The 26,309-nt window shown below is 46.3% G+C and overlaps 1 protein-coding gene across 2 annotated transcripts in view; it reads right to left on the bottom strand.

Moving 5' to 3' along the window:
* Positions 1-5,773: 5,773 nt before the first annotated feature.
* Positions 5,774-26,309, bottom strand: part of LOC119971893 (switch-associated protein 70-like) — a 251,970-nt gene continuing 231,434 nt past the window's right edge. For both annotated transcript variants that reach the window (XM_038808175.1, XM_038808174.1), the window contains 3 exons: positions 23,063-23,261; positions 14,147-14,243; positions 5,774-8,611 (listed from right to left, as the gene is read on the bottom strand). In XM_038808175.1, coding sequence (XP_038664103.1) covers positions 8,499-8,611; positions 14,147-14,243; positions 23,063-23,261 — 409 coding nt within the window. In that variant the 3' untranslated portion in view covers positions 5,774-8,498. The remainder of the gene's footprint in view (positions 8,612-14,146; positions 14,244-23,062; positions 23,262-26,309) is intronic.

The raw sequence follows: 26,309 nt of genomic DNA, 5'->3' as shown, positions 1-26,309 counted from the left end.
AAGCCCACAGAAATAGCAGTGGGGCCCCGCGGACTTGTCGGGGTGTCCCGTGGCGCAGGCCTGAGGGGGGTCGGGAGCGGCGGATGGCGGTGGGGAAGCGTGCCAGGAGGCCCAGGGCGCTGCAGCGTGGCTGGGGACATAGGCGCGGGCGTTTAAGTCGGCGACCTCCAGGGAGGTGGAGGGAGTCCGTGCCTCAGTTAGGCTGAGGTCGTCTTTTTCCAGCATCCGCTGGCGGATAGCGGCGGACTGCATCCCAGCCACGTAAGCATCTCTGATCAAAAGTTCCATGTGCTCAGTGGCTGAAACTTGGAGGCAGGCGCAATTCCTCCCCAGGACAGCGAGGGCCCGGTAAAAATCATCTAAGGACTCACCGGGGAACTGTTGTCTGGTAGCCAGCAGATGTCGGGCGAACACTCGGTTTACTGGCTTAAGAAATTGTCCTTTTAGCGTATCCATGGCCGCGTCATATTCCTTTTCTTCCTCTATCATCGCGTAGGCCGCCATGCCCACGCTGGAATGGAGAATATGAAGTTTCTGTGCCATGGTGGGGGGGCTGCTTGCGGTCGCCAGATAGCTATCAAAACACGCCAGCCAATGCTTGAAGATTGCCGATGCGTTCGGAGTTTGCGGGCTGATGCGGAGGCATTCGGGCTTGATCCGGAGCTCCATCTTCAAATTTCTAGTATATTAAATTGATGTACCATCAATTGAACGTGAGACGTGTTGCTGAACAAAAGTATGGCTTTAATATACTAGATGTTAGCCCTGCGGTCGATTACAGTAGAAGGACGACCACCGGGAGTACTGGGTATTTATATCCGGCCCTGGAGGCGGGGTTAACTCTGCCTCTCGACCAATCGGGGAGCCGTCACATGACTGGTCTCAACCAACCGGTCGAGAGGCACATGACCGACCAGGGCCAATGGTAAACCGGTGTTCTGCACCAATGACAGGCAGCTATGCTAATCATACCACCACATTACATACCCTGTGTACAACCTTGAACTGTATCAGGCTCATCCTTGCGCACAAGTGGCGTTATCACCATCATCCCCTCCACCCTAAAATGCCTCCTCAACTGGTTCCAAATCTTCACCGTGGACTGCACCACCAGGCTCCTTGAATACCTACTCGATGCCATTGGCAACGCTGCCATCACCATTGCCCCTAAACTGGACCCCTTCCAAAATTCCTCCTCCATCCTGACCCACTCTACCCCTTCTCCTCCCCACCACTGCCGCACCTTGTCCACATTCGCCGCCCAATAATAATGAAGCAGGTTTGGCAAAGCCAACTCCCCCTGCTGCTTCTGCCTCTGTAGCAGGATCCTCCTAATTCTTGCCGCCATCCTCGCCCAGTCCGAAACAATTGTGTCCAGTTTCCGAAAAAGGCCTTTGGGATAAAGATCGGGAGTGCCTGGAAAATAAACATGAGCCTTGGCAGAAAATTCATCTTTACCACTTGGACCCTCCCCGCCAAAATCAATTGCAGCATGTCTCACCTCCCAAGATCCTCTCTGACCTCTTCCACCAGCTTCATTAAGTTCCATTTGTGGAGTATCGTCCATTCCCTCGCTACCTACATCCCCGGGTATCTGAACATATCCCTAGTCACCTTAAATGGCATCCCCCCTAAATTTCATAGATTTCATAGAATTTACAGTGCAGAAGGAGGCCATTCAGCCCATCAAGTCTGCACCGGCTCTTTGAAAGAGCACCCTACCCAAGCCCACACCTCCACCCTATCCCCATAACCCAGTAACCCCACCCAACACTAAGGGCAATTTTGGACTCTAAGGGCAATTTAACACGGCCAATCCACCTAACCTGCACATCTTTGGACTGTGGGAGGAAACCGGAGCACCCGGAGGAAACCCACGCAGACACAGGGAGAATGTGCAGACTCCGCACAGACAGTGACCCAAGGCGGGAATCGAACCTGGGACCCTGGAGCTGTGAAGCAATTGTGCTATCCACAATGCTACCGTGTTGCCCTAATTGGTTCGCTCTCCCAACTCATTCACCGGGAACATTTCACTTTCGATTTTGGTTATTGTCACATGTACCGAGGTACAGTGAAAAGTATTTTTCTGCGAGCAGCTCAACAGATCATTTAGCACATGAAAAGAAAAGGGAATAAAAGAAAATACAAATAGGGCAACACAGGTATACAATGTAACTAAATGAACACTGGCATCGGGTGAAGCATACAGGGGTGTAGTGTTAATGAGGTCAGTCCATAAGAGGGTCGTTTAGGAGTCTGGTAACAGCGGGGAAGAAGCTGTTTTTGAGTCTGTTCATGCGTGTCCTCAGACTTTTGTATCTCCTGCCCGATGGAAGAAGTTGGAAGAGTGAGTAAGCCGGGTGGGAAGGGTCTTTGATTATGCTGCCCGCTTTCCCCAAGCAGCGGGAGGTGTAGATGGAGTCAATGGATGGGAGGCAGGTTTGTGTGAAGGACTGGGCGGTGTTCACGACTCTCTAAAGTTTCTTGTGGTCTTGGGCCGAGCAGTTGCCATACCAGGCTGTGATGCAGCCAGATAGGCTGCTTTCTATGGTGCATTTGTAAAAGTTGGTAAGAGTTAATGTGGACATTCCGCATTTCCTTAGTTTCCTGGGGAAGTTAGGCGCTTTTCCCTACATTCAACATTCCTCCATCCCCACCCCGAGAACACCCCAAACCTCCCCAGCAGGCCCATAATCCTCTCCATGCTCCCCAGTGGGTCTGAAACATACAGCAGTAGGTCGTCAGCGTAGAGCGACATCCAATCTTCCCTCTGTCCCCTCACAATCCCTTACTGTGTTGACTCCCTAAGAGCCATTGCTAAAGGCTCTATAGCCAGCCCAAACAACAGTGGCAACAGTTGCCTTGTTCCCCGGTGTAATTCGAAGTTCTGTGAGCTCATGTCATTCATCTGCACACTTGCCCTCGATGTCACATATAACAGGTGCACCTATGCCACAAACCTCGGCCCAGACCTAAACCTTCCCAGAACCTCAAACAAGTACCGCCACTCCATCCGGTCAAATGCCTTCTCCACGTCCACTACCTCCAGTACCTGGCTCCCGGCAGATTCGTGACTACATTTAACAACCTCCTGACATTGCCCGAGAGCTGCCTGCCTTTTACGAAGCCTGTTTGGTCCTCCGCAACCACCCCCGGGACACAAACCTCCATCCTTCCCGCCAACGACTTTGCCAGCACTTTCACATATATATTCAACAGCGATATGGGCCTATACGACCCACATTCCAGCGGGTCCTTCCCCCGTCTCGCGATTAACGCAACCACTGCCTGCGTCATCGCCTCCGGCAGCTCCCCCTTCTCCAGCGCCTCGTTAAGCGCCCCCAAGAGATGCGTTGACAGGTCTGTCGCAAAATCCTAATAAAAGGTCCCAATAATCCCCCAGTTACCCTAGCACACCCTGCTAGACAGATTAATATCACAGGATGAGTTAGAGGAGGGAAAGTGTGCAGACATACACAGATAACTACTGGACGATCAAGGGCCCCACTGGACAGAACTGGAGGTGGGAAGAGGAGCAAGGTATCGGGAAAGGGGGAGGATTCTGGAGTGAGATCTTTTACAGAGTGAACTCCACCTCCTCATGTGCAAGGCTGGGCCTGAGGTAACTGAAGGTGGTGCACAGTGCACAGCTAACCAGGACATGCAAAAGCGGGTTCTTCCCAGGGGTGGAAGACAGCTGGTAGCGATGCCAGAGGGGTCCGGCTAACCATGCCCGATTGTTCTGGTGCTGACCAAAACTGGTTGGATTCTGAAGCACGTTCTTTGAAGCCATGTGCGAGGTCACGAGGTTCAAGGTGAAACCACGCCCACTGGTAGCGATCTTCGGGTTGTCAAACCAACCGGAGAACTTTGAGGGAAGGGGAGCCAACATCATGGCCTTCGTCTTCCTAATAGCCTGTCCACCACTCCTACTTGGGTGGAGATCTGCAACGCCACCTCGGGTTTCGGGCTGGCTGGCAAACTTGGCGAAACCCCTGAGCTGAGAAAAAAAATCTAATTTTCCATCAGAAGGTCAGAAGAAGGGTTTCACTCCAGGTCGAGACAGTTCACCACCATCTTTAAAGACCTGTTCGTGACCAGCAACTGGGAGGTGATGATGGGTGGGTGGGTAGAGAAAAGAGAAAGGCAAAGGGAGCTGGGGGTAGGGGGGAGGGTGATGCTACTAAAACCTAAAAAACAAATTGTTGGCACTACATCCATTATACTGACGCTCACGAACTGCATGGTGTTTATGTTGTTCTGCAACTTTTTAAATAAAAATATATTTTTAAAAAGTTATTGATAACAATTATCCCACATCAGGCTTGAATAGAACATATCGTTGGCACAAAATCAGGTTCAACAGGGAGTTTGGCAGAACCAACTTAAACTGAATCATTGAATTTCAGATTAAAACAGGGACAGACAACAACTAACTGAGAGGAATTCACAATTTTACAAGTTATACTATTTTCTAAGCAAATGAAATATTTGGAAAAATACTTCTGCACCGAGGAGAAACAGTCCATAATAAACATCAATAAAAGATGATTTTTGAACTTGTAAAATTACTTCATTTGCTTATTTTTAAACATAAATCTGTTCGGATTTCAAACTGCCACAGAAAGCACAAGATTGCAAAAAAAACAAATTATTCAGGTCTCAACACATTGCAGGAAAGAAAAACAGTGGAGCACTCACAGGTGGGACTTCCTTCCACTTCCTTTGAGTCTTTGTGCTGAGGTTTCCTGAAATTCATTATGGATTCCTGTGCCGATATGATTCTTGAAAACACAAGCTTCCAAGTTTGCAACACACCCAGTGAACAAGCTTAAATCCCCATCACAGTTCCAAACTTTGCCCAACTGACACAGCAGGGGGAGAGGAAACAGAACACATCTCATTAACCCCACCTGCCGATCAACTACGAAAAGGCCCACAAGCAATTTAATTAAGAACTGGAGTAATTATTTTACATAAATTGTTACAAGTGATTCAGGCTGGGAAGTATGTTTCCCCGGGTGTTTATTTGCTGTAACCTGTTTTGATACATGTTTGTAATGAAATATATTTTTTAAATATATGATTCAGGCAAAATCTCAATGCAAACAGGATTTACAGGCCTAAGTTCTGCTCTGAAGCTACTGTGCAAAGCCCCTAGTCGCCACAGTGACGATGAGCAATGTTTGGGAGAGGGATGATCTTATATATTAAAAGCCAGGAGTCATGCTGAACATTTAAAGTACGTCTCATTTTTATTTTATGCACTGAACACTGTTGTAATGCTGATTTACAACTAGTTGCAAAATACCAGCTTGCCTGCAGGTACACATCTCGGACAGCAATATTCATCGAAGCATGTTAAGAGTAAAATGTAAAGAGGCTTCATAGAACATAGAACATAGAACAGTACAGCACAGCTTCAGAAAGCAATTCTTTTTCTGATCTTGGCACTTTAGATAAATGTCTACGCGTGAATCACCAGCTATTCAGAAGTTTGATGATCTCTGCTGGTTTCAGAATAATATGGTGAATGATTAATTTCAGTTTGAACTAATGAGGACCCAACTTAAATCGAAGCTTAGTGGAACACAGCTCAGAGAGCTGTTCCACAATAACATAGACAAAGTTAAAAGACAAATCTAAAGAGAACAATTTACCTTCTTAAAAGGACAATTCAATGTAACAAAGTTTAAAAAACTGATTAAAATTAATTTTCAAATATCACTCATTTCTAGCCAAAATAAAGATCTCCGGGAGAAAACGCTTGAGAAGTTATGTCTCGACGTTTATTCAAATAAAATGACAGCTGTGATAAATTTCCTCAGCAAGTTCGACACATTTCTCAAACTGGCCTTGCACAGATATTATGCAAGTTATTTTTGTTAGTTATTCAAATCATTTAGTCTTTGTAGAATAAGTGAGAGTTCCCCAAAGCTTTACCATTTCACAAGTGTCCTTCAGCAATCTACAGAAACTTTCCCAAAAAATTCCTAATGTATTCTTTGAAGAATGTGCATCAACCCAGACTTCTTCTATTAAAAAATTGCAAATGTTTCTTCTCTCCTCTTGGGGTGCGGTGTCATGGCCAGCTGTACCTTGGTACTTCGTCCATTTGGACACGATCCTAATAAGCGGATGAAAGGTGAAGGATGGTGTTGTGGAGAGTTGGGGAACATGAATCCCAATATGCTCATTCAAAGTTACATAAGTGCACTTCCAATGAAATAGTCAACAGGAGTGGGCACTGTGTCCAAATTTCCTGTTTTTAAGCTAGGATTGCAGGGGACTACCTTGACTGAGGTCAACAAGCTAAGATTCTGCATGGCTGAGCTAACAACTGGATAAATGCACTGAGCAGTTCAATGCATATCTTTGAATAGAAGTAGTTCTGGTCAACAAGGCGCTTCACTTGACAATCCTGTAATCCATCTCCCCAACAACTCAAACAATAAGACACAGCATCAGTTGTCAACATGATTTCTGGCAGAATAATTTTCCATGGGCTCATTAAGCAAAACTACATTTCTTGGGTAGCAATGCTGGGGTACAGGTTCCTCATGTCCTATTTTTGGTAGTAATGAATTTCCCCTGGACGTTTGCTGCTTTGACTTTATCGGCGTTTTCTCCAAAATGGTTATTTCCAATAATGGGCCATTTTGTTGTATTGTCTTTGATGCTATTCCTCATTGGACTTGCTTCTTGAAAACAAAACAGATTGATTTCTGGAAACAACGCTGCATTGATGAAAAGGCCATTGGCACTCACAGGTGGGAGAATCTTTATGTATTCAATCCAATTATGTACACACTGCAAAACTGATCAGGGGTCGCATTTAAAAACAAGGTCATGGTTTGAAGATTTAAGTGACAAGGAAATCAATGTTCAGAACGTCTTGCTGGACATCAACAAAACACATCTCCTTCACTTTCAGCTGAACAGGACACTGGACTTTGAGAAGTATCTCAAACCATTGGTTGAAAGACGTACGGTGTAAAATGCACAAGTAATCAAGCACACTGGCTAGATTTGTCTTGCTTTTATTCCTGTATCTTTGTTTTTTTGGATACATACTTGCCCTACTTTAAGAGTCAACACAAATTTTATACATTTATTAGCTAGGTGCGAACAATTATGTTGAACAACCTGAAAGGCTCTTTAAATACCATCTCTATGAATCAAGTAAATTCAAATATTTATTCATTACATTAGGAGATACAAGTACTGAAGCTACAGCCTAAACTCGTGCACAGAATTGGCATTTTCACTGAAGACAATGGTCAGGATTCTCCATCCTGCTGCACCCGTTTTCGGATACGGTGCACCCCCGCCGGTAGTGGGAAACTCCATCCCGGCATCCAGCCAATGGGGTTTCTCATTGTGCCGTCGGGAAATCCGCGGGAGTGAGTGCGCTGCTGGCGAAATGGAGGATCCTGCTTACGGAGAATCCAGCCCAAATATTTTCCAAATCATTAATGCTTGTTATCTAAAGTAAAACTTCTGGCAAGACAATAATTCCATATCATGTTGGAGCAATGTCCCCAATCGTCAAACGGTTCAACTGGTCAATGTACATTTTGCTCATAATATCTATTGTTACTGACACCTCTAGTTAAAAACACGTGGGTGCTCAACCTTAATCCAAATAGTCTGATCATTTTAGGGTTTGGAAAGTATCATACTTGTGAGATTGCAAATAAGGAGCAAACAAAACAAAATCTAGAAACGGTCGTTTTAAAATTTTGGTGAACAAAAACACGTTGAGATTTCACTGTCACAAATAGTATGTAATACTGAAACAGAACATCAAACAGGCTAAACATTGACAGGCCAAGATCCATGGGCTAGCGATCAGTTATGGCATTGTGATTGTAAAAGGAAAGTTATTAAAAATGGGGTAGGATTTCCCTTTTTCCTCCTGCATATGAACAAGTTAACTGGAGTGACTTGGGAAAATTTGCACTGCACATTCACCATCACATTTGGCAAACAGTCCTGGCTGGCTGTTTGTTACAGTTCAGGCGGAGAGTAGAGATTGTGAATTTCGGAGACTAGTGCAGTGAAAGCAATAACATGAGCCTAGCTTATCCTATGACATTGCACAATTACGTGATTAAACCAAATCAGTCACACATCCAGCCCAGTGCAAAGTTAATAACACACTGCAGCAGCCTCCTGCAGAGGCTAGGAAAAAAAACAGACTTTTCAAGCCTAGTATAAAAATTACAGACTTTAAAAGTAATCAAAATTAACAGGACACTATTGATTGAAAAGTCGAACCGAACTTCATGTCAACTATAAATGAACTGTTCGTTACTTTGTGCCAACGTACTTTTGGTCCCAGAATGTTAAGATTTTACCACAAGATACTTCTTTGCATCACAGTTTTAAACCAGTTCTGCTGCCACAATGAACATGTCCGTAGCATTTGTTTCCAGTGTGTAGCCATCAGTCAAAATACAGTCCAAAACTTTGATCTGTTATGACATGGCAGATTACTGCATTGCACTATTTTTCTGTTTTTGCCAGCTCTTTTCCCGTAGGGTCAACTCAGCCTCTGTGAAGGAAGCTGGTCCCCAATTTGTGATCAGCTGAGGACCCTTTGAACCTGCAAGAAGTAAGAAACAAACAATCAAAATGAGTAATCCACAGGGCACAGGGTAAGGATGACTCGTTGAATAAAGTAACGTAATAGTAACTACATTGTATTCCTTTTGAGATATAGAATGATGGAACGGGTAACAGGTCAACATTTAAAAAAATTTCCTTCTGTGCTGCAATTCCGACTCTTGATTCTGTTCCTATATGCCTGCTCTTCTTCTCCTTCTAAATGACAGAGCTCGTGGGTGTGGAAGGCGCTGTTGAAGAAGCCTTGGAAAATTACTGCAGTGCATCTTGTAGAGATACTACTACCACTGTGAATCTGTGGTGGAAGTAATTAACATTTACTGTGGTGAATGGGATGCCAATCAAGTGGGCTGCTATGTCACGGACGACCTTGAGTTTGGGTGTTATTGGGGCTGCACTTAACTAGGCATTTGGAGAGTATTCCATCCTGACTTGTGCCTTGTAGACGATGGTTCGGCTTTTTGAGATCAGTTGATGAGATTTCCCAGCCTCTGATCCGTTGTCCACAGTACTGCATTTATATGGCTAGTTTAGTTAAGTTCCTGGTCAGCCCGAGGATGTTGATGGTGAGGGCTCAGTGATGGCAGTGGTTAAACTCTCTTTTGTGAAGGATATTTCCTGGCATTTGTGTGCAGTAAATATTACTTAACACTTATTAGCCTAAGCCTGAATATTGTCTAGGTTTGTGTGTGCAAGCATGCACCACTTCATTACTTGAGGACTTGTGAATGGAACTGAACACTGTGCAATTGTGATCAAAATCCCCATTTCTGACCTCATGATGGAAAGAAACTCGATGAAAGAAACCAAGCTGAAGAAGACTGGGCCTAGGATACTGCCCCGAGGAACTCCTGCAGCCATGTTTTGGGTCTCCAAAACGACAACTTTGTGCTGGGTGTGATTCCGACCAGTGGTGATTTTTCCTCCTGATTCACATCAACTTCCATTTTGCCACGGCTCCATAATGTCAAAACTTGGTTAAAAGTCACACTGACCTCATCTCTGGAACTCAGCTCTTTAGTCCACACTTGGACCACGGCTGCAATATCCACATTTTGTATAGTGGAATACAAAATGAGCATCTGTGGGCTGGTTATTATTGAGTAGGTGCTGCGTGACAGCACTCTTCATGACACCTTTAATCACTTAGCTGATGAGTGAGCGTAGAATGATGGGGTGACAATTGGCTGGATTGAATTTATTCTGTTTTTGTGGACAGGACATTTCTCGGCAGTTTTCCACTTTGTTGGGTTGATGCCAGCCTTGTAGTTTTACTGGAACAGCTTGACTAGAGGGAACGCCGAGTTCTGGAGCATAGGTTTTCACTACTACAGCCAGGATGTTGTTGGGACCCATAGCCTTTGGTGTAAGGCTACAGGTACAGCAATTAATCAGGAAATCTAACAGAATCTAAGAAGGCAGCACGGTAGCACAAGTGGATAGCACTGTGGCTTCACAGCGCCAGGGTCCCAGGTTCGATTCCCTGCTGGGTCACTGTCTGTGCGGAGTCTGCACATCCTCCCCGTGTGTGCGTGGGTTTCCTCCGGGTGCTCCGGTTTCCTCCCACAGTCCAAAGACGTGCAGGTTAGGTGGATTGGCCATGATAAATTGTCCTGAGTGACCAAAAAGGTTAGGAGGGGTTATTGGGTTACGGGGATAGGGTAGAAGGGAGGGCTTTAGTGGGTCGGTGCAGACTCAATGGGTCGAATGGCCTCTTTCTGCACTGTATGTTCTATGTTCTAGAATGTTACCATTTATTGTGAGGGGAATTGATGCAAAGTGGGGAGGTTATGCTTCAGTTGTACAGGACATTGGTGAGACCACATCTGGAGTATTTTCTACACTATCGGTCTCCTTATTTAAGGAAAGATGTAAATGCGTTAAAAACAGTTCAGAGTAGGTTTACTAGACTAATACAAGAAATGGGGGGGATGTCTTTTTAGGAAAGGTTGGAGAGGTTAATCTTCTATCCATTAGAGTTTACAAGTGTAAGAGGCGACTTGATCGAGACCGTTAATACCCTGATGGGCATTGACAGGGTGGATGTGGAGAGGATGTTTCCCCTTGTGGGAGAATCAAGAACTAGGGTCCAGTGTTTAAAGTAAGGGGGTTGCTCATTTAAGACAGAGATGAGAAGATTTATTTTCTTTGGTTGCTGGAACTCTTTTCCTCAAGAGGCAGTGGAAGCAGAATCTTTGAATATGTTTACGGCAGAGATAGATTCTTGATAAGCAAGGGGGTGAAAGGTTATCGGGGCAGGCAGGAATGTGGGGTTGAGGTTACAATCGTATCAGCTATGAACTAATTGAATGGCGGAAAAGACTGGAGGGGCCGAGTGGCCTAATTCGGATGATCGTATGTAGCTGTTTCTTGATATATGATGTGAATCAAATTGGTTGAAAACTGATGTGATGCTGGAAATTTTAGGAGGCCACCAAAATTGTACATTTGGCACTTCTAACTGAAAATGTGTGCAAATACTCCAGCTTTGTCACTTGCACAAATGTACTGGGTACCCCATCATTGAATATGGGGATCTTTGTAGAGCGTCTTCCACTGTTGTTTAATTCTCCATCATTTATTTATACTAGATGTGACAAGGAGTGCAGAGCTTTGATATAATCCACTGGTTGTGGGACTGTTTAGCTTTTTTCTACAGCCTGCTGCGTCTGCTGTTTAACATACATCCAGTCCAAAGTCATAGCTTCACGGGGTTCGTCGCATTTTTAGGTAAATTTGTTGCTGCTCCTGGCATGCTCTTCTAAAATACTCTTTCAGCTTCTGTTGATCCCTGGTTTGTGGTAAAGGTACAATGAGGGGTGTGTCAGGCCATGGGGTTACAGATTGTGGTGGAGTGGAATACAATTCTGTTGCTGAAGATGACTCTCAGTACTTGATGGACATCCAATGTTGAGATGCTAGATCTATTCTGGATCTATCCCATTGAGCATAGTAGTGGTGCCAAAAGATGCAATGGTATCCTCTCTATAAAGACAAAACTTTCAACTCATAAAATCATAGAATTCCTACAATGCAGAAGGAGGTCATTTGGGCCACTGAGTCTGCACTGACTCCCTGAAAAGTGCGCCCTACCTAGGCCCACTCCCCTACCATGTCCCCACAACTTAACCTGCACATCTTTGGACTGTGGGAGGAAACCTGAGGACCCAGAGGAAGCCCATGCAGACATAGGGAGGAAGTGCAAACTCCACACAGACAGTTAATGCAAGGCTGGAATTGAACCTGGGTCCCTGGCGCTGAGGCAGCAGTGCTAACCACTGTGCCACAAGTTTTGTGAGGTGGTGACTCCTAGCATTACTGTCATGGACAAGTAGATTGGTGAGGGTGAGGTCAAGTAAGTTTTTCCCTTGTTGGTTCTCTCACCGCCTGTCACAGGCCCAGTCTGGTAGGTTAATGCTTCAGGACTCGGCTATCTCGGTCAGTAATGATGCTGCCAAGTAATTCTGGGTGATGGCTATTGAGGTCCCCCACCCAAAGTATAATTTGTGCTATGGCTACCTTCAGAGATTCTTCCAAGGGGCATTCAGCATGGAAGTGTATTGATTCATGAGCTGAAAGAGAATAGTAGGTAGCAATCAGTGGGAGGTATCCTTGCCCCCATTGGAACTTTTGCTATTAGTCTTCATGGGATCTGGAGTCAATGTGGAGTGGTTTGGAATCAATGTTGACTCCCAGGACAACATCTGCTGATTGATTGTAGACCACAGTACCGTCAACTTCGCCCCACCTGTGGGGCAGGACATACACAAGACTGATGATGGAAGAGTTTGAAATGTAGGTTTCTGTCAGTATAATAGTGTCATGCTGTTGCTTAACTCGTTCTTCCAATTTTGGCACAAGTTCCCAGATGTTTGTGAGGAAGGCTTTCCACGACTGACTGGGTTGGGCATGCCTTTGAAGTATCGGAATCCAATGCCTAAGTAATTGCCACGTAGCCCACCTTCTTTTAATCTTCTTAAACTTTGCACAGTGGTTTGAAAGACTGAGTAGCTTGCTGGGCCGTCTCAGAAGGCAGCTAAGAATTCAAACTCAAGACAACTCTGAATCAACAACAAAACTATTTTCATAAAACAGTAACTCCTATAAAATGCCAGCCAATGTAGTTGGGCCACAGTATAGAAAGATGGTGGTTTAGTGGCAATTCCACTGTACTAGTAATCCAGAGATCCAGTGTGAGGTTCTGGAGACATGGGTTGAAATCCCACCACAGCAGCTGGTGGGATTTAAATTCAATTAATAAATCTAGAATTGAAAGTTAGTCTCAGTAATGTTGACTATCATTGATTTTCGTAAAACCCATCTGGTTAACTAGTGTCCTTTATGATATGGAGATGCCGGCGTTGGACTGGGGTGAGCACAGTAAGAAGTCTTACAACACCAGATTAAAGTCCAACAGGTTTATTTGGAATCACTAGCTTTCGGAGAGTAGCTCCTTCACTAGGTGAGTGAAGAGGTAGGTTACACAAACACAGCATATATAGGCAAAGCCAATGCTGCAAGGTGGTACTACGAATGCGAATCATTGCAGGTAATTAAGTCTTTACAGGTCCAGACGGTGTGAGGGGAGAGAGGGATAATCACAGGTTAAAGAGGTGTGAATTGTCTCAAGCCAAGATAGGCTTGTGATTCCAAACAAACCTGTTGGACTTTAACCTGATGTTGTAAGACTTCTTACAATGTCCTTTATGGAGGAGATCTGCCATACTTATCTGGTTTGGCCTACATGCAACTCTAGATTCACAAGCAATATGGTTGTCTTTAAAACACCCTCTGAAATAGTGTGGCAACCCCTCAATTCAAGGACAATTAGGGATGGGCAACAAATGCTGGTCTTGCCAGTGATGCTCACATCCCATAAAGAATAAGAGAAAAAAAATTAAATCAGTTCAGTTCACTGCATCTAAGCCAATGACTATTCTGGCCATTCATCCCATAAATCTAAACGTTTGCATACTGGAGACCTACAAATGTTTTGGTTATGACCAGATCCTTGAAGATGCACTTTGAGGGAGAAAAGAGTTCAGGTAAGAGACAGCACATTAACATTTCATACTGGATACATTTTCAATAAAAACTTTCTCCAACATAATTTGTCACCCAAATCATTGGATGATGCGTAAAAGGTTAAAAGAAAAGTACTACCATGCCTTGTCAAGCTCAAGAATAAAAAAAAATCAAGTTGCACTTTATGAATAATGTTTTAAAGGGAGGAGTAAAATACAGTCTTTCTTTGACATTTCTCACACTGGGAAACCACAAGCAATAAGGACCTACACAGTGGCTTCAGTCTTCATTTCACTGAATCAATAAGCAGCAACTTAATTTTTAAACCTGGTTCGTTGTTTGATTTTAGATGTAATCACAAAAGAGTAAATATTAATTTCTTCATCACCACTTCCAACTTGGTAGTTCCATATTTGGTTACTGGTTATGTCTGCGAAAGGCATTATTGCTACAAGGCAGCATTGTACGATAATTATTTCATTTTTCCTACCTGGCTGTATAAGTCGCAGCAATCCTTCGTGTTGAGCCACCTTGGCCTTCCAGTTTCTTGTCTTGTTAGTTGCCATCTCTAATTTTTTCGCCACTTCCTGATACAAAATGATATAGAATTGAAACAGTTGGTTGCACCATTATATCATATAGCTTCAATTGCTATGTTTACCTCCAAGATTTCTTCCCATCTCTTCCTCTCCTGAAAATTTCACTTCTTGTTGGCTGAGGGTTGCACAGGCATTCAGCAACACTTTTATACCCCCCTCTTGTGATTACTAATTATAAGCAAGTCTTGACAGGCAATGTTGATGGGCCTTTATTTTTTGGAATTTAGCAATGCTACTTGTTCAGGGAGAGATTTAGCATGGATCTTGGAAGCTACATCATATTCCAGGCTGATAGGAAAGGGAAGTTGCAGATGGGGCAATTGTTTGCAAGGGAAAGATGATTAAAGAGTGAGTTACAAATCAGGGGCAGATTTAGCCTTCTATGTCTAAACTAGAGCAACCAAAATGAATCCCATTAAGCTGTTCTCTCCTTATTGACTTGCTATCATCTGCTTCAAATATTCATCCAATTTTTCTTTAAACTGAACAAGGATCTCTAATTCGCTACCTGCAAGTTCCCCTCAAAGCCACACACCATCCTAACTTGGAACTGTGTAATTGTCCCTTCATTGACACAGGGAACTCTCTTGCTAACAACACTGTAGGTGTACCTCCACCAGCAGTTCAAGGCGGCAGTTCATCACCACCATCCTAAGGGGAATTAGGCACGGCCAACAGGGAGCTGGGAAGATATATAATTTGAAAGGAATTCGAAGAAATATTGTTTATGTTCTGTCCTCTCCAATGTCTATGCAGAAGCAATGATTAAAGAATGTTTAAAGATTGGTGGGGTGGGGGAGAAGGGGGTTGCGGGTGAATGATAACATTAGTTGGATTTGCAGAGGACAAAGCAAAGTAGCAAGCACAGAAAAAGATTACAAGAACTAGAAGATAGGCTGGTAATAGCAGGTATGAACTTTGGAATGAAAGTGAACAATGCCAAAACCAAAGTGATGCATATTTAAAATTATCAAGAGATATTCATATATTCACTAGAGCAGTTGCATGAATTCAAGTATTTAGGAAGCACAGGATTTACAGATAGAAGATGCAACAAATAAATGAGAACAATGATAATCATGGGAAAGGCTGCCTTTAATAAGAGACAGTAACAAAATAAACTCAATTGGGGGCGATTCTCCCAAATGGAGCCCATGTGTTCGCGCCGTTGTGAACACCGTCGTGAACGGGCACGGGGACGACCGATCGGGCCATCACGGCACTGGAGCGGTTCACGCCGCTCCAGCCTCCATTCCCGGTGCCAAATGGGCGGCGCATCAACCCGTGCGTGCGCAGTTGAGCCGCGCCAACCTGCGCATGTGCGGGGGATTTCTTCAGCGCGCCGGCCCCAACTCAACATGGCGTCGGTCTTCAGGGGCCGGCCGCGCAGGAAGGTAGGCCCGGGGGGGGGGGGGGGGACCAGACCCCATCAGAGGTCCTCCCCTGGGACAGAGCCCCCCCACCCCTCCCCCCAGAGGCCGCCCCCCGACCCTCCGTGCAGAGTTCCCGCCGGCAGCGACCAGGGGTGAATGGTGCCGGCGGGACTCTGTCGTAACTGCACGGCTGCTCGGCCCAACCGGGCCGGAGAATCGGTGGCCCTGCCGATTCCAGCGGCCAGCGCCGCGCCAACCGCACCAGCGCAAATGGCACAGATTCTCCGCACCTCGGAGAATCAGGCACCGGCGTCGGGGCATCGTGGCGTGGTTGCTGCGATTCTCCGGCCCGGCGCGGGACTCGGAGAACCGCTCCCATAAAGCCACTTGTAAAAAGTAGGATTTGGAGTGTTGTTTTGTTTGGTTGTGAGACTTGGACTAATGCAAAGAGGAAAGCAACTTCCTAAATAGCTTTTATTGTGAATATCTAGTTCATAATTTATGGGCGGAATTCTCCGTTGCCGGCGCTAAAATTGCGTTTGCCGATCGGCCAGAGAATCCCCGTTCATGACCAAATCAGGGGAGGCGCAGCTTTTGTGAAGCTCCGCCACCTCCAAAGCAACGTACTCAGAGAGAATGCCGTGCGCCGTACTGATGGCCTCAGGACATTGCCTGAGGCCTGCCCCCCGATGCTCTGCCCCCAACTGACCGAGTTCCCGACCATGTGGGTCCGTCATGGTCTCCCCGTCGGGAACCCGACATGGCAGCTGCAGACTCAGTCCATCGCCACCACAGTCGGGGGAGGGCCGATCTGCAGGCAGTGCGGCTTTATAAGCGGCTGGGGGCACTATTGGAGAGTGGTCAGGGGCTCGCGATGCTGCCAAAGGGGAGGCACTATTTCGCAGGCCAGGTCCGCGAGCGGCCGACGTCATGTTGCATGGAGCGGCCGCTGCCGTGTGCATGAGTGGTCACAGACCCGGCAATTCTCTGGGCCGTATTGGCAGCTAGGACCGGGTGCTCTACAGAGCCAGCATGCTAGCCCCCAGCTACAGGGAGGATCGGTGGCCATTTTGCACCCGTGTTTCGGGCATAAATCGCCACCGTTCCCACACTGGCGTGAGGACATAGCCTCATAATCGGAGAATCCAGCCCCATATGTTTTAGAATATGATTTTTGGTTTTAGGAACATAAAACCTTTAGGTTGGAGATTAAAGTGTATATTTTAGATTAATGGAAAATTATGGGTTAGGAAACTGGTAAACATCATCAATATAACGGCAAATTAAACATGCCTAGGTTTAATTAACCTGTATTTATCTTACAAACTCAGTTTGATAGTGAAAAAACTAAGCAATAGGTGACACATTTCTGGACCTCTTGGTAGATCCAGGGTGTCTACAGTTTTCTCCATAAAATTAGTTAGAAACTAGCAATTCCAGGGAAATAGGCGGTAAAACTCCAGTACAGGTAGACATTATTCATAACAGTTGGAGAATCAAAAAGTTGTGTAGAACATAAAACTAATTAACTTGCTTTTCAGTTTGAATATCCCAAAGCATGTCATGTTGTCATGGGCTTTGGGAGTTTGAAGACTATTTTGTTTAATTATCTGGATTTTGCCCACATAAAGGTAAAAGGGCATTTGGATCGGGTCAGTTGGATTGCGAAAATCAAATTGGCAGACGTAGCCATCAGGACGAATTCATAGAGTGCATTCAAGAGAGTTTCCAAAAACAACATGTTGCGGTTCCAACTAGAGATCTGGTTATTTTGGAGCTGGCAATGTGTAATGATGCGTATTTTAAAATAATCTCAAAGTTAAAGATTCCCTCGGAAACAGTGACCATAACATGGTAGAATTTAGCATTCAATTTGAGAATGAGAAACTAGGGTCGGAGCTAAACTTTTAGAAAGGGTGATTACAAAGGAGCAAGGTCAGAGTTGGTTGGAATAGACAAGGAAAGGTGTTCAGCAGAAAAGGTGGCTGATTAGCAATGGCACACATTTATGAAAGTAGGTCATGACTCACAACTCAGATGAGGAAGGAGGATGCTAGGAAGGAGATAAATCAACAATGGTTAACCAAAGATGCTGAGGATAGTATTAAACTGAAATAAAATACATACAATATGGCAAGGATTGGAGGTTAGCCAGAAAATTAGAAACATTTTAAAAACCAACAAAAGATGACCAAAAAAAGGGAGATAACATGAGGATAAAATAGCATGCAAGTTCCGCAGTTAACAGGGAAGGCAAATGGAATGTTGGCTGTTATTTCATAGGGAATGGAATATAAAAATAGAAAGTTTTGCTAAAACTATACAAGGCACTGGTGAGGCCACACCTCAAATACTGTGAACAGTTTTGGTTCCATTGTCCAAGGAAATATACACTGGCTTTGGAGGCAATCCAGAGAAGGTTCACTAGGTTGATCCCGGGTATGGATTTTCTTTTGAGGAGAGGTTGAGTAGGTTGAGCCTCATTAGAAGAATGAGAGGCAACCTCATTGAGACATAGAGGATTCTTAGGAGGCTTGACTGGAAGATGCCGTGGCGTTGTTTCCCCTTGTGGAAGTGGCTAGGATCAAAGGGCATAATATCAGAGTGAGGGGTAGACAGAATTTAAATCAATGTCGGAATCACAGATTATGGAGATAAGGTGGCAAATTGGAGTTGGGGATTATCATATTAGATCAGTCATGATCTCATTGAATGGTGAAGTAGACCTGATGGGCTGAATGGCATACTTCTGGTCCTATGTCTTATGGTAGAAGGTACTTTGGAATTCATGAGAGGAAAAGCAGCTGGAGGATTTGTCCATCTTGCAGCTAGAGGAAGAAGTCTCCAGTGGTCCTCACAGAGCTTTGTGGCTGAAAGCAGTCAATCAGCTTGGAATAAGCAGAGTGGAAGTATCTGCCAGGACTTGGGAATCTGCAATTGTGCAGTTAGCAGCTATAGAGAGGTTGTGAGACCACAGATGGATTAAAACCAGACATTTAAATCCTGAAGCAAGAAGACAGTGAAGCTGATGCTTGAATTGGAAGGGTCCACAGATATGTTGTCTTATTATTTAAGGAAAACTGGAGGATAGCAAAAAGCTGACAGAAGGATCCCCATAAATCTTGGGCCTTGGAGAAAGCTGAAATATTGGGGCTTTAATAAGGACATGGGGAGTCCACGACCTACCAGCCACGTTGCTCTCCGATAGGAGTGCATTGTGGCCGGTAGATCCCGGGTGAAGCCTACCGTGGTCTTCCCGACAACCACAACGCCTCACGGTATCTACCCAAGTCCCGCAAAGCCTCGGGGTCAGGCGCTCGACCAAGCCATGCTCGCTTAGGTAGGGTATAAACGTCTTAGTCATGCCTACCCGGTATTTACTAGTGTCCCGGGGTTTACCGGCCTCCCCAGGGAGACCACAGCTGGGCGCCGTTCAGTACTGGTGCAGGCAAACATGGGCCAGATGGAACGGCACCCGTGGGGTCTCCCAGGCCATTGGTGGCCCCTTGGTGGTCAGGGGCAGAGCAGGAGGGCTCCCTGGCCCTGCCCTCGAAATGCAGGCACCTTGGCAGTGCCAGGATGGCACCTTGGCACTGGCATCCACGTCCTGCCAAAGAGCTCTGGTGACACTGCCAAGGTGGCAGGAGCACTGCCAGGGTGGCAATGCACAGGTGCCTGGGTGCCAGTGTGGCACTGCCTAGGGTCAGGGCCCAAGGGGGGCCATGTCCAGGAAAGGTGGGTAGAGGGGGGTATGAAGGGTGGGGGATTCAGGGCAGGTAAGAAGGGACCTTTGGGAGTTTGAGGGAGTGGAACGTGGGGGTCCCAAAAGGCGTAGCCTGTAAGGGGATGTGGGGGTGCTGAAATGGGATTGCCCCCAGGGACCCCATAGTGGAATGTCCTCACTTGGAGAGGGGGTGGGTGGGTAATACCCATTTGTGTGGGGGGTGACACTGAATGCCTATGGGTGGGAATTTGGGGGACCCACAAGCCCACTTAGAGATAATGGCACCCTTTCAAAAAGGTGACACGATCTCGGAGTTCAGCTCCCAGTGATGAAGAAATTGTGAACTGTGGGCTAAACCAGTGGGAAATGTTAGTAGTCAGGCTTCTGCGGCACAATCTGGTGAGCACCACACAGCTGCTGATGTACATCAGGTGGAGGCAGGAACCCAAAGGTGAGACAGCAGTCAGAGGGCTGCTGGATCCCAGGACCCAGCTGGGTGCCAGCCTGATGCTGAGCCTCTGGTACAGGGTTACCCAGAGCTGATGGAGACAATAGGGAGCAGTGGGACATTCAGAGGGAGAGTGTCACTCTGGCAGATCCATAGCCAATTGGAGGAGTCCCAGAGGCCACGGGCACATGAGATGTCGCCGGCAATAGTGGCACCAAGGCCGACACGATTAGGGTGGCAACCGCAGTGGAGAGCCTGGTGCATGACAGTGGCACCATGGGTGAAGGTAGCCAAGGCATTGTACAGTCGGTGACGGCCATGGCTGAGGGTCTCGGCAGAATGTCTGACTCGTTCGGGGAAGTGACCAGTATCAGGCTGACCTTGATGAGGTTCTGTGGGACATGCCCCGCTCTCAGATGGGCATGGTCGAGGCGTTGCGCAGCTTGTCCCAGTCACAGGCAGACATTACTGAGACACTGCAGAGCATGGCCCAATCACTGATAGCATCGCTGAGGGCGTCGACACTACGGTGCAGACCTTGGGGAATCGCCAGAGCTGGCAGAGCCAGATGATGCAGGGGCAGCCATGGCTCGAACCAGCTGCCCCTCCGATCCAAGGCGAACCCCAGGGCCTATGGGTACTAAGCGGGAGGAGGAGGCGCCATGTGCCAACCCGGACCAGTCCCATGGAGTGACGATGGTGGCCACCAGCTCACCCCCATGTTCCACCCCTCTAATGAGGCCACGTCTCACAGCCAGAACACGGGACAGGGTGGCACAGCTGTGCCCAGAGCCCCCAGAGGATGCCTGCCAGGGGCATCAAAGGCAACGGGACGAGGTAAGCAGCTAGCTACCTCCACCTCAGATATGCATCCTGGGGACACACCTAGACATAGCGGTAGAGCTAGGAGGACCACGCACATCGAGGATCACTGAGGGCACCAGGGGAGGGGTGTGTAGGTAGGTAGGGGGTGAGGGGGTGGGGTGTGGGAGAGAGGGCAGCACCATCGTGAGTGTGGGAACTTGTATTACACATTAAACACCCTTGTGCACAACTAGTATGGCGCCTCTGTCACATTCTTCCGCAATGCAGCATAACCTCCGAACCCTCAGCCCATCTCTCCAGGCATCGCCCCCTCCCCATGGCAGTCACTCACCCTCCAGCCATGGCCCCGGAGCTGTGTCTTATCCCCTGGGTGTTCGAATGTTGACTGCTAAATGTGTGGTGTTGCCTCCCGCAGTATTCAAGCAGAGTGTCCATGCATCAAGGTGTGATTGGGATGCTTGGCATTGAGCCCTATATGCTGCATGGCCCACCCATCCTCGGGAATCCACTTGGGTTGTGTGAAGTGCTCACTTAACCAATATTGCCAATTCCCTATCAGCAATAGGCTTCAGGCACACGGCCAGAAGCCTCGGCTGCCGGTGGAAGTTATGGGTGGTCGGTGGGGCAGATGGGCAGGAACAGGAGTTGCCCCCGGAGGTACAGATGATGCAGGGGTTGGCATGGTGGTATTGCGTGTGGTTGCCCCCTCAGCACCTCACCCCCCCACTCCCAATGCGGCCCACCCCTGCGGAGGGTCCCCTACCTGCAGCCAGCACTGAGGTGGCAAAACCAGCGCCCCCGATCTCTTTGCTTACGAGAAAAGATGGCTACTCACCTCCCTGGCTCCCCAGGTTCACGTTTTTCAAAAGGAGTACTAATCGGCGCCATTGTGTTCACTTGCTGGGGAGGCCACTGAATGACGGGAGGCCGCTGGATATGGGGTGGCTCCCGTTAATTGTATGGAAATAGGACTCAAGTGGTGATAATTGGTTTCTCACCACGCTACGGAGAGATCCCGATTTCATGTCGGGCCGGTTGCATTGCAAACTGTTTGGCGCCTGGTGCGATTCTCGTTTTCTGTCTCTCCCGTTATTCACCGGCCTCGTTTCGCTCAAGCGAGAGAATCTAACCAGGCCAGAGAATCATGCCCTTAGAAACCTTTCTGTTAAATCGCGCCCAAAGTTTTATTTACACAAATGATATGTACACAATCCAGTAGATTCCTACCGGGTTTCCTGTCCAGGTCGGTGCCTTACTAGCCAACCTTATGTATATGGGTTATTTAAGCTGCCCCGCCCCTAGCGGGGGGAGCTTGTACTCCGCAAGGAGTGTGGGGACCACAAGCATTCCCACCCCGTAGGTTCCGTGCGGGATATTACATGGGGAATTCAAGTAAATACTGGAAAGGATGTGGCATAACTTTGGGTTGGTCCCTAAAGAAGTAAATGAACCTTCAAGATTCTTGTTAAATAGACAGGAACCCAAGAGGAGAAGTAAAAAGGAGAACTGAGTTTATAGCCTAAGTCTTTGTAAATGATAGTGTTAAGTTGGTGTTGCTAGTTTTGTTTACTTTTTTCTTATTTTATAAAGTTTGCTTCTGTTTTAATAAAAACATGAAATCTTGAGGTGGCAGTTAAGCTCTGGGTGTTCAGATTTCTATTTAAATGCTCACGGTCTTTAAAAGGATGGTAACACGTTGAAATGTGGGTTTGGAGGACATTGAAATGTGGGTTTGGAGGACATTGAAATGAGGGTTTGGAGGACATTGAAATGCGGGTTTGGAGGACATTGAAATGAGGGTTTGGAGGACATAGGTAAGGATCAGCTGGACAGAAAAAGCAACAAATGGAGAAAAGTGAACCACCGAAGAAACTTGCTGAATGTTATTAACGAAAGGCAGAGAGACTGAAAGGGCCCAACCTAAGAGACATTACGTTGGGAAGATTTCAAAGGAAACGGTGAAGAGAAAAGAAGAAATGGCTTGAAAATGAACAGAGGCTATTGGGGAATGAAAAAACTGACACTGGACAGAGGGATACGGAGCAGCTATATTGCTGCTAGCGTTCGGATTCAGAACATCTGCTCGGGACAGGAACTAACATTATCCTAAACTGTATTCTGTACTGATCCTTTAACAATTCTTATTGGATTCACAAAACAAATATGGCAAAACTCAGCAATTGTTTCTATCGCTAGCACGGTAAAATGTTTGTGTGGTGATTTTGATTGTTGTATGCATCTAATTTAACGACTAGCCAATGAGACTGCTGAAACGGGCACTGTATTAAAGGATGGGCAGTCTTTTTCAGATGATAGCGATTTCGCAAATTCAGTTCAGCACTTCAACAGAAAGCGTGAATCAGTAACCAAGAACAAGGAATAATATTTGAGGCAATTATGCAATCTCCCACCGAGAGTGTATCTCTCTGTGCATTACCCCGTATTGCTCAAGTGCTTGCTTCCTCTCCTGCTCAAGTTCCTCCAGTTGCTTCATCGCTGCCTCCAGTGCACGCTCCTTCATTGCTCTCTGGTTTTCCAGTTCCTGCTTTTCTGCTTCTGTCATTTCTATGGTTTGTTTCTGCTTTAAATGCAGTCTCTCCAAATCTTCTCGTTTACTGCACTCGTCTTCCAGCAACCTGCAGTCAAGAAGCAAGATACTGACATGGTTAACAGGAGCTAAGTGTCTAAATGCTTTTGCTAGGTGCAGAAATCAGTGAACATTGTTCCCTATTCCTCCCCACTTCTTCGACCATTATATGAGATCCCCAGGAAAAATATGAGAGCATACTTTGGGACATTAGGAAAGAGAGAAATATATTGCCCTTAATCACATGGGTGGCACAGTGGTACAGTGGTTAGCACCGTTGCTTCACAGCGCCAGGGTCCCAGGTTTGATTCCCGGCTTGGGTCGCTGTCTGTGCGGAGTATGTACATTCTCCCCGTGTCTGCGTGGGTTTCCTCCAGGCGCTCCGGTTTCCTCCCACAAGTCCCGAAAGACGTGCTGTTAGGTTAATTTGGACATTCTGAATTCTCCCTCTGTGTACCCGAACAGGCACTGGATTGTGGTGACTAGGGGCTTTTCACAGTAACTGCATTGCAGTGTTAATGTAAGCCTACTTGAGACAATAAAGATTATTATTAAATCTGTTCCACTGGCTAATTAACTTATCTGGAGCTTTATTCCATTCAATTGTCCTGGCTTCATATCCTTATCAGCAATAATCTACCAATCCAGTTTTTAAATCGAGTAATTAAATTGAGCTAACATCTCAGGGCTTTTTTTTTGGAAGTTCCACACCTCCACCACTCATTGTGTGAAGAAGTGTTTGCGAACGACCTGCGACCTGACTCTAATTTTAACGGTTATGTCCCCATGACCTTGACTCCCCCACCGGCAGAAAAATGCTTCTATCTACCCTCTCACCTCTTTTCACAATCCTAAAAAAAATCACTTCAATGATGATTCTGGGGAATACAAGCCAAGTTTATGAGCTCTCCACCTTATCTAATCCTTGTAACCCTGGTAACGTCATAGTGAATCAGTGCTGCACTTCTTTCAAGGTCAAGGTGTGGTGCTGGAACTGTGCACAGGGTTCCTCACGTGCTCTGAACAGGGGTTTGTATAGCTGTAGCAAAACAACATTCCCATTATACACTCCAGTCCTCAACTGAGAAGGGTTAACATTCCATTAGCCTTTTTATTGTACCTGATCACATTTTAGTGATCCCATTGCTGTTTTCTTACCATGGCTGCCTAGATGACTTGCAGCTGGTTCAATAATTTTCTGATGGATCTCTGACTCTAAGAAACAGTGGTTTCCTCACCATGTGACAAGTTCAAAGTCCTTCTTTCAAAAAGGGGTGGTGTCTATTGATTTGTTCCCCTTTCTTGCCATTTGAATTTCACCCAGTCTTGGATTGGATGGGAGACCCTCATAAGATAATGAAGGTCATGGGAATCGTTTTTTTAACGTTTTATTCAAAGCATTTTCATATAAACAAACAAAAGCAGAAGAACAACCAAACATGATTATAAACAACCAACACCCACTCCACCCCCACCTCCCCTAATATCAAGGCCCTTCTAACGTCCTGCCTTCCCCATTTATACCCCCTTAACCACCCATTGATCTCTCAAACCTCCTTGAAGAAATCCATAAACAGCTTCCACCTCCAGATGAACTCATCCACCGACCCCCCTCACGGCGAACTTGACCTTCTCCATCCTCAGGAATTCTGCCAGGTCGCTCACCCACACCCTCAGCTTTCAGCAGCTCCGAATCCCACCACCCTAGCAAATTTGTCTCGGGGCCGTTGGACTCTTAGGTCTTCTGACACCACGAATATCATCACCTCTGTACTCGGGGCCACCTCCACCCCGAGCACCTTGGACATTATATTCACAAACCCCTGACAGAACCCCTTCAAGCATGGACACGCCCAGAACATGTGGACTTCCCGCCCATGCTTATCCTCTACCCCCTCAAAGAACCTACTCATCTTTCTTACTGTCATATGCACCCTATGTATCACTTTAAACTGGATGAGGCTTAGCCTCGCACACTACGAGGTCACATTCACCCTCCACAGGGCCTCTGCCCATGTCTCGGCCCCCACCTCCCTTCCCAGAGTCACGGGACTCTCCAGGCTTGTCCTTGGATGTCCAGTCATCAATCCCTTTCTAACTGTGCCACACCAACCACACCCTCATCAACAATCCTCTCCCTCACACCCTCAAACAAAGAACCAGCCCCATTCCCACCCTCCTCTCTGCGCCTGCCTCCTGGCAACCCCCCACTTCACTCCCGTTAGCTAGGCCACCCAGCTAGCATGGTGGTCCCCACCCAAAGCCTCCAACCTCCCTACTTCCCTCAGTTCCCCTCCCGCCCCTGTGTTGTTACTCGTGTCTTAATAAAGCTCGTAGTCTCAAATGTGGAGAAGATGCTTTATTGTGAGTTCGTTCTCTCTTCAGAGCTGTTTCCTAAGGTTACCTTCAGCGCTCCTAGCTGGTATGTGTGGGTGTCTGTCCTGCTCCAAGTTCTGCCCTCTGTGAAGTGTGTCCTCACTTCCTGTCCCCGTCTATTTATATGGCTCTCCCGTGCCCCCTCTAGTGTTTGCTCAGTTGTATTGCATCTAGTTAACTTGTGATCACCACATCCCCCTTTTTCTCTTTACATATTTTCTGTACATCGTTAAAGAAAATTGTACATCCTATCCCGGTGTATTTATAGCTCTCCCTCTGGTGTTTGCTCAGTTGTTTTGTATCTAGTAAATCTACGATCACCACATCCCCCTTTTTCTCTTTACATATTTGCTGTACATTGTTAAAGAAAATTATAGAAAACAGTTACTTATGATATGCGTATCTATACAGGTGATGGTGCTATTGCATATTGTACAAAGCCAATGTAGTTATATGTCCAATCTTAATAAAAACATTTATGAGTCCAAACTTGATGAATTTGTTCAGAGCTTTTTTTTTTTCTTTTTGTTGTTGATGACGTGGTGATATTGATATTGCAAGTTCGCTGTGAATGTTGTTGGTGTTCCTTGTTATTTTAAGTACCCAATGCATCATCCCGAGGTGTTTGCATGGTCACCTCACTGACGTTGACTGGCATGGACTTTTTTTTGTGCTTGTGGTGTTGATTTATTGTCTCATCCGCCTTGGATGCTGGTGTGCT

Source organism: Scyliorhinus canicula, chromosome 9, assembly GCF_902713615.1.
Source record: "Scyliorhinus canicula chromosome 9, sScyCan1.1, whole genome shotgun sequence".
Classification (NCBI taxonomy): Eukaryota; Metazoa; Chordata; class Chondrichthyes; order Carcharhiniformes; family Scyliorhinidae; genus Scyliorhinus; species Scyliorhinus canicula.
Note: the sequence above shows the minus strand (reverse complement) of the source record. Positions and strands in the feature narration are given on the sequence as shown.